The sequence below is a fragment of the Colobus angolensis genome, unplaced genomic scaffold, assembly GCF_000951035.1.
Source record: "Colobus angolensis palliatus isolate OR3802 unplaced genomic scaffold, Cang.pa_1.0 Scaffold87, whole genome shotgun sequence".
NCBI classification, from domain to species: Eukaryota; Metazoa; Chordata; class Mammalia; order Primates; family Cercopithecidae; genus Colobus; species Colobus angolensis.
In genome coordinates, this window is record NW_012122598.1 from 486338 (window position 1) to 495013 (window position 8676).

The 8676-nt window shown below is 47.9% G+C and overlaps 1 protein-coding gene across 2 annotated transcripts; it reads left to right on the plus strand.

Annotated features, from left to right (window-relative positions):
• Positions 1-4137, plus strand: LACRT (lacritin). Of its 2 annotated transcripts, none has more exons than XM_011930428.1 (5): positions 1-106; positions 1696-1749; positions 2559-2696; positions 3104-3205; positions 3995-4137. In XM_011930428.1, exons 1-5 carry the CDS (start codon positions 49-51, stop codon positions 4054-4056), a joined length of 414 nt encoding a protein of 137 aa, XP_011785818.1. In that variant the 5' UTR covers positions 1-48; the 3' UTR covers positions 4057-4137. The 2 variants fall into 2 exon arrangements, with proteins under 2 accessions (XP_011785818.1, XP_011785820.1); XM_011930430.1 differs by having other exon boundaries at positions 18-106; positions 3137-3205.
• Positions 4138-8676: the final 4539 nt, after the last annotated feature.

Genomic DNA, 8676 nt, shown 5'->3' on the forward strand with positions numbered 1-8676 from the left:
CGGACTCTCTACAGATTCTGTGGTTATACTCACTCCTCATCCCAAAGAATGAAATTCACCACTCTCTTCTTCTTGGCAGCTGTGGCTGGGGCCCTGGTCTATGCTGGTGAGTATGGCCTTTCCTCTGCACCCCACAAGAATCCTCCCAGGCCAAGGAGGCCCTCACTCCTGCCTTCACGCCCCTCCTCCTCTCTCAGTGCTATTCTGGCTTCCCTGCCTCAGCAAGTGACTCCTCTCCCAGTTCTCCACACGTGGCCTCTGCACCCCACTGGCCAGGGAAACCCAGAACTCTCTGGCTCTGCCTGCCCTCCCAGCTCATCTCCTCACACACCATTGTTTACCCACTAGGCTCAGCTACACTGGCTTCTTGCGGTTCCTCTGGGCCACTGCATGTAGTTGAGCAGGGTGTCCCCTACACGAGGGTGCCCAGGCAAGGAGTGGTAGAAGCTTAAAATCTGGCCCACACTCTACTTGCCAAGCAGTGAGCCTGGCCCCTGACCGTGTCTCTTAGGAGGAAGGGATGCTGTTTTCTTGTTGTTGTTGTTGTTGTTGTTGTTGTTGTTGTTGTTGTTGTTGTTGAGACCAAGTCTCCCTCTGTTGCCCAGGCTGGAGTGCAGTGGTGTGATCTCGGCTTACGGCTACCTCCGCCTCCTGGGTTCCAGTGATTCTCCTGCCTCAGCCTCCCGGGTAGCTGGGACTACAGGCATGCACCACCATGCCCAGCTAATTTTGTATTTTTATTAGAGACGGGGTTTCACCATGTTGGCCAGGTTGGTCTCGAACTCCTGACCTCAGGTGATCTGCCTGCCTCAGCCTCCCAAAGTGTTAGGATTACAGGCGTGAGCCACCGCGTCCAGTTGGGATGCCTTTTTTAATCCACAGAAGCACCACTTGGGCCATGATGACCCTGCTGTTCCTTGAACATCAGGATCTTTCTTCTTATTCTTTCCTCATCTGGAATGCCTTCTCTCTCCCTGGCCCCTTCGCCCAACCAACTCTAATGCCACCTGGCCAATGATTTTTCATCTAGGAAATCTCAGTTTAGATACAATTACCCCAAAAAGGGCTTCCATGCACATGTGGAACAAATTAGATCCCATGTGCTCTTCTCACACCAGGCTGCACGTTCCCTTCCAGCACTGTCACACCAGTCATCAAATAATTCCGTAAAAGGACAGATGTAAGCTCTGTCAGGGCAGGGGACTTGTCTGCCCTCTTCAGCACTGCCCCTCCATCTCTTGGCACAGAGTTTTGCATAAATGTTGTGTTGAAAGAACAAAGGGAATCAGGGCTGGGGTCTCAATCCTGGAAATCACTCAAACATGGCCCCATGACCCCCACATACTGTCCTCCTCCACCACAGAGGAGGTTGAGCCCCTCTGACCATGGCCAGCTCCCTGACAGACACCTCAGGGAAGCCTCCCAAGCCAGGGGCCAGTCAGGAGGAAGATGTTCCAAGAGACATTGCACTTCTCAGAGGGGAACCTGTTTCAAAAGCCACAGGAGTTAAACATCAGAGAGTGCCCCACTAGACCCACTGATATGGTGGAAGCGCACGTCCAACCAAAAGGGAAATTCATCCCCTTCTATCCATGAGCATTCCCAGGAGATAAACTTTGGGAATGGGAGGAGAGGGTGGTTCAGGTGGGTCCGGTTCGGTCCTTGCTCTCATCTGGTGTGTTTCCTGCATTGCAGAAGATGCCTCCTCTGACTCGACGGATGCTGATCCTGCCCAGGAAGCTGGGACCTGTGAGTCCTCCTCTCCCACCTGTCCTAGCCCTCGTTGGGAAGGTTTAACAGTTAGGGATGTGAGTGGTGGCTGGGAGAAGAAGCCAGTGGGAGGAGATCTGGATTCTGTGCTTGGTGGTAATGGGGAGGGGCAGGTAATATAATAAAGAAAGTAGCATGGGTTGAAATGGCACAAAGCTAAGGACAAAAGAGGATGACCCAGAGAGGCAAGGCCAATAGGGAGCATGGGGAAAAGGTTATTGTGAATAAAAGGGAGAGAAACATGAGGTTAAGTGGTAAGGGCAATGTCTCACACGGCATTTATACCTTCACCTGCAAACACCTCCCATTACTCCCAATTCCTTAGCAAGGTAACCGTTATCAGGCCTCTAACCTCATTTTCCAACCCCATTTTCCATGACTCTCTTTTATGTCGCACCCACATCAGCTAAACTGAACTTGTTTCCATTCCCCACACCTATCCCACACATGCCTTCGCCTGACCTCTTACTCGCTGCCTGCCCCCAGGGAAGCCCCTTTGGAACATCCTTTCCTGCTAACATCCTGCCTTCAAGATCCAGCTTCTCTATGAAGTGCTCCCTGATTCTCACCATCCCCTAGCCCAAATCCTTCCCCAACCTTGTCCACTGCATTCCAAGAGACACACAGCATGCAGAAATGCTATCTCCCTTAAGGGGGCAGGGTTTAAGCCATATCACTTCTGTATCCTGGCACCCAGCACACATTAGGTATCCTGGGGCCCTGCTACCCATTCCAAAAGAAACAAACATTTTGGCTTTGCTAAAATCAATCAATTTGTGCATTCATAGCTAAGCCTGATGAAGAGATCTCAGATCCAGCAGCATCTGCTTCACCCCCAGAGACAACCACAACAGCCCAGGAGACTTCGGCAGCAGTTCAGGGGACAGCCAAGGCTACCTCAAGCGGGCAGGAACTAAACCCCCTGAGTAAGTCTCTGTCTCTATGTCAGATCAACAACCTAGAAAAATCTCTGGCTGCAGGCCCACATCACACTTGCATGCCCAGAGATAAGCCTGGTGAGAAGCAGGTAGACTCAAACACCTGAACACAAAGGCACAAATGGGATTGTGCGCTGCACCCACACACAACATTTCCACAATAGTAGATGCTGCAGCCTGCACTATACATGGTTTCTGTCCTGGTTCACACAACTTCCTATGAAAGAAGTGCTGGAGCCCTCAGCAAAGCTTCTGCACTTTAGGACTTTGTGTAGGGATGATGTCCTGGGTGGAGTGGGGGCCGGGTGGGGGGCGGGGTGCAGGCGGGGCAGTGCAGAGTTCTCTTTAAATGAGGTGAATTTTCTGCTGATGTGATTGTTTTGCTCCAAAATTAGAATCCATAGTGGAGAAAAGTACCTTACTAAAAGAACAAGCCTTTGCAAGAGCAGGAAAAGCAATACCTGGAGGCGTGACAGGTGGAAAACAATTCATTGAAAGTGAGTGCATCCCAAGGCAAGGCTTTGTGGGAATGAGAATACTCACCACCCACCATCCAGGGATGGGAGATGGGAGAGAACTTGCCCCCATTTCCACTCTCACATATGAGACTTGGAATTGCCACAGCCCCTGCTGTTGAAGACCCCTCACTTTGTGCTTTCATATGTTTCCAATTTCTCATCCAGATTCAAATTGCTGGCTGGGCACGGTGGTTCACGCCTGTGATCCCAGCATTTTGGGAGGCCCAGGCAGGTGGATTGCTTGAGCCCAGGAGTTCAAGACCTGCCTGGGCAACACGGCAATATGCCATCTCTACAAAAAAAAATACAAAACTTAGCCAGGCGTGGTGGCGTGTGCCTGTAGTCCCAGCCACTTGGGAGGCTAAGGTGGGAGGATCACCTGAGCCCAGGAGGCAGCGGTTGCAGTGAGCCAAGATCGTGCCACTACACTCCATCCTGAGTGACAGAGAAAGACCCTGTCTCAAAAGAAAGAACAGATTCAATGTGCCATGTTGTCTGATATTGATTCCCCTGGGGTCTAACCCCCAACCTTCCCACAGTGGAGCTGCTTGTTTCTATTCTTCTTGCCCCCTGTCCCTGCCAAGGTGGGGAAGAGGGTAGGTCCTTCAGGCTCTGGTGAATCTAATCTCAATCCCTCCAACTTCTGTGTAAGCCTCTCCAGAGTCTCAGTAAGTCTGGAAAGCAGAAGATGGAGTTGAGAAGAAATGGAAGGAGTGGAGCTGGCACCTGGGGTCCTAAAAGCCTCATTTGTCTCATCTTTCCTTCTAGATGGAAATGAATTTGCACAAAAATTACTGAAGAAATTCGGTCTGTCAAAACCATGGGCATGAGAAGCTGAAAAGAATGGGATCACTAGACTTAAAGCCTTAAATACCCTTGTAGCCCACAGTTATTAAAACGAAAGCATCCAACTTGCTGTGTGCCTGTGCTCTATGGGGTGGGCCCTGGAGGAAGGGCAGGGAGAAGAGCCCTCCCTGGACCAACACAAGGCATAGGATGTCCTGACCTAGGCCCCTGGCCAGTCACAGCCTGCCTAGAAGGCAGAGCCTCTAACAAGGCCTTTTATTCACTTTGAGCCACATCCACATGTGCTGAGCCTCCTTTGAGTCCAAATGCCACTCCAGTTGTCGTCCACCTCTTATTCTTCACACATTACTCCTAGTGACATTTGAGCATTTCCAAAAATTAAATCAACTTCCAAAGGACCAGAATTTATCATCCTGAAAATAATCAAAGCCTGGGCCATTGATACTAAAGCCACTTTCTGGTACCTTATCTCTTCTGCCTTCTACTCGTACATTCTACACTGGGCCAAAGTGGCTGGCAATGGCTAATTAGGTCAGACAGTAAAGTAATGAGCCACTACAGTGACAACTGGCACTTGACAAAAGACCAGTCGAATCCATTAAAGTTATTCTTGTGATGCGGTGCAGAGAAGCCACTTTTGACTGTGTTTTAGATGTGTGAATTATCTTCCCAAAAGGACTAAAGTCTTTCAAAGGGGTCTCGGTCACCTCTTCCTCCTCCTGAAACTTTGTTTTCCTCCCCCACAGTTCAGGGCTGTGTCTTGCACAAAGATGAATCAGGGAAGATCACTCATGACTTCAGGGGTCAAAGAAAGCAGTCAGATCTCTTTGCCAGACCCCTCCCCAGGCTGGGCACATGGTCTTCTGCTCTTTAACATGCCCGGAGTCATTGATTCTAGATTGTTGTTCTCACCCCATCTTAGTTTATTTTCTGTTGCTTATAACAGAATATCTAAAACTGGATAATTTACAAGAAGCAAAATGTACCTCTTACAGTTCTAGAACTGGGAAGTCCAAGGTCAAGGAGGCACATCTGGCAAGAGCTTTCTTGCTGGCAGGGAATCTCTGCAGGATCCCAAGCTGGAACAGAGAATCACATAGTGAAGTGGCTGTCCATGCTAGCTCAGATCTCGCTTCCTCTTCTTAGAAAGCCTCCGGTCTCACTCCTGTGGCAAACCATTAATCCATTAACTCATTGATTCACTAATCCATAGATGATTAATCTATTCATAAGGGCAAAGACCTCATGACCCAATCATTTATTTTTCTTTTTCTTTTTTTTTTTTTTTAAGACAGAGTCTTGTTCTGTCGCCCACACTGGAGTGCAGTGGCTCAATCTCGGCTCACTGCAACCTCTGCCTCCCAGGTTCAAGTAATTCTCCTGCCTCAGCCTCCCAAGTAGCTGGGATTACAGGCGCCCACCAGCACACTTGGCTAATTTTTTGTATTTTTAGTAGAGACGGAGTTTCACCATGTTGGCCAGGATGGTCTCAAACTCCTGACCTCATGTGATCCACCCGCCTTGGCCTCCCAAAGTGCTGAGATTACAGGCGTGAGCCACTGTGCCCAGCATGACCCAATCATTTCTTGATAGCCCTGCCTTTCAATATCGTTACTTTAGGGGTTAAGTTTCAATGTAAGTTTTGGAGGGGACGAACACTCAAACTATACCATTCTACTCCCAGCCCTCTGAAACTCATGTCCTTCTCAAATATAAATACATTCATTCCAACTCCATAGCCCCAAAATCTTAGCTCATTCCAGCACCAACTCAAAAGTCCAAAGTCCACAGTATCATCTGTGAGCCTGTGAAATACAAACAAGCTATTTACTTCTAAGATACAATTGTGGTAGAAGCATAAAACAGACATTCCCATTCCAAAATGGAGAAATAGACAAAAAGAAAGGAGTAACAGGTCTCCAGCAAATCTGAAACCCAGCAGGGCAGACATCAAATCTTAAAGCTGAAGAATAAATCTCTTTTGACTCTGTGTGTGGCCTCCCATCCACACTGGAGTGTGGGTTAGGCCCCCAAGGCTTCATGCAGACTCACACTTATGGCTTTGCTGGGTGCAGCCCATGTGACTGCTCCTAGGAATTGCAGTCTGGTGCCTGAAGCTTTCCCAGGTGGGTGTTGCATGCTGCTGGTGACTGCACACTTCTGGGGTCCCAGTAGTTGTCCCACTCCCACAGCTCCACTAGGCATTACCCTAATGGAGACTCTCTATCGTGGCATCACTTCCATGGCTCCACTAGATGAGGACTCTTTGCAGTGGCTCTGCCCCTGTGACAAATCTTTGCCTGGGCTTCTAGGCTTTTGATGACATCCTTTGAAATCTTGGTGGAGGCTGCCAAGCTGCCACAGCTTTTGCTGTCTGCAAGCCTGCAGAGTCAGCACCACCTGGACACTGTCAAGGTTTATGGCTTGTACCTTCCAAAACTGCAGCACAAGCTACAACTGGGGTCCCTTGAGCCCTGGCTAGGGCAGCCATGAAGCTCTGCACTGGGGTTCCAGGGGCAGAGTCCCAAGGCACCATTCTGCCCTCCTAGACTTCTGGGCCTATAACAGGAGGGGTACCCTCAAAGATCTCTGAAATGCATTTCTGGTCTTTCTTCACTGTCTTGAGGAATAGCATCTGGCTCCATTCTACCTGTGCTAATCTTTTTAGCTGCATCCTTGGTTTCCTCTTCTGAATGCACTTTTTCACTCTTCATGTGACCAGGTTGACAGTTTTCTGACTCTTTCCACTTTACTTCCCTTTTAATGTAAATTTTCTTTATCTTTATAATTGTCTTTGAATTATTCCTTTGCTCCCAAATCTCAGCACAAGTGGCCAAAAGTAACCATGCACCTCCTTCTATATTTTGCTTAGAAATTTCTTCTGCAGATACTCTAGTGTGTCACTCTCAAGTTTGGCCTTCCACAAAGCCCTGAAATGTAGACGCAGTTCAGCCAAGTTCTTTGTAAATTTATAACAAGGATGGTCTTTACTCCAGTTTCCAATACCTTATTCCTCAGTTCCATCTGAAATATCATCAGAATGGCCTTACTCTTCATATTTCAACTAGCATTCTGGTCACAATAGCTTAACTAATCTCTAAGGAGTTCCAAACTTTCCATAGAACTGAGGTTCTCCATGAGTTCTCCACCCCTACAGCAAACTTCTGCCTGGACATCCAGGTGTTTTCATATATCCTCTGAAATCTAGGTGGAGGTTCCCAAACCCCAATTCTTGACTTCTGTGCACTCACAGGCTCAACACAACATGGAAGTTGCCAAGGTTTGGGGCTTGCACCCTCTGGAGCCACAGCCCAAGCTCTATGTTGGCCCCTTTCAGCCATGGCTAGAGCAGCTGGAACACAGAACACCAAGTCTCTAGACTGCACAGAGCACAGGTACCCTTGGCCTAGCCCATGAAACCACTTTTTCCTCCTAAGCCTCCAGGCCTGTGATGGGAGGGGCTGCTGTGGAAATCTCTGACACGTCCTGGAGACATTTTCCCCATCATCTTGTGGATTAACATTCGGCTCCTCATTACTTATGCAAATTTCTGCAGCTGGCTTGAATTTCTCCTCAGAAAACGGGATTTTATTTTCTATTGCATTGTCAGGCTGCAAATTTTCTGAACATTTATGCTCTGCTTCCCTTATAAAATGGAATGCCTTTAACAGCACCCAAGTCACATCTTGAATGCTTTGCTGCCTAGAAACCTCTTCCACCAAAAACCCTAAATCATCCCTCTCAAGTTCAAAGTTCCACAAATCTCTAGGCAGGGGCAAAATGCTGCCAGCCTCTTTGCTAACACATAACAAGAGTCACCTTTGCTCCAGTTCCCAAAACAAGTTACTCATTTCCATCAGAGACCACCTCAGCCTGGACTTTATTGTCCATGTTGCTATTAGCATTTCGGACAAAACTATTCAACAAGTCTCTAGGAAGCTCCAGAATTTCCCACATTTCCCTATCTTCTTCTGAGACCTCCAAACTGTTCCAGCCTCTGCCTGCTACCCAGTTCCAAAGTCGCTTTCACATTTTCAGGTATCTTTTCAGTAACACCCCACTCTACTGTATTAATCAGTACTAATACAGTACCAGTTTACTGTATTAGTCCATTTTCATGCTGCTAATAAAGACAGAGCTGAGACTGGGCAATTTATGAAAGAAAGAGGTTTATTGGACTTACAGTTCCACGTGGCTGGGGAGGCCTCACAATTATGGTGGAAGGTGAAAGGCACATCTCACATGGCAGCAGACAAGAGAAGAGAGCTTGTGCAGGGAAACTCCCCTTTATAAAACCATCAGATCTCATGAGATGTATTCACTATCACCAGAACAGCATGAGAAAGGCCTGCTCCCATGATTCAATTACCTCCCACCAGGTCCCTCCCACAACACATGGGAATTCAAGATGAAATTTAGGTGGGGACACAGCCAAGCCATATCAGCAGGGATTTCTGTCTGTTCTTTTACTTCTATATCCCCAGTGCTTAGAATACTGCCTGAAACACAAAAGGCACCCAAGAAACATTGGCTCAATGTTGAATGAGTTCACCCACTTCCACCCACCTCCTAATTTATATCCTGTGAGATGAATGTCTCCATCATCTATGTTCTTAGAATATGCATTTTCATGTCTGCTATAA

What these genes read in the sequence shown, in the direction of transcription:
- LACRT (XM_011930428.1), top strand. Translation starts at nt 49, where the DNA reads ATGAAATTCACCACTCTCTTCTTCTTGGCAGCTGTGGCTGGGGCCCTG. An exon ending in TGGGGCCCTGGTCTATGCTG is followed by an intron (nt 107 to 1,695) that starts GTGAGTATGGCC and finishes CCTGCATTGCAG; the next exon opens with AAGATGCCTCCTCTGACTCG. An exon ending in TGCCCAGGAAGCTGGGACCT is followed by an intron (nt 1,750 to 2,558) that starts GTGAGTCCTCCT and finishes GTGCATTCATAG; the next exon opens with CTAAGCCTGATGAAGAGATC.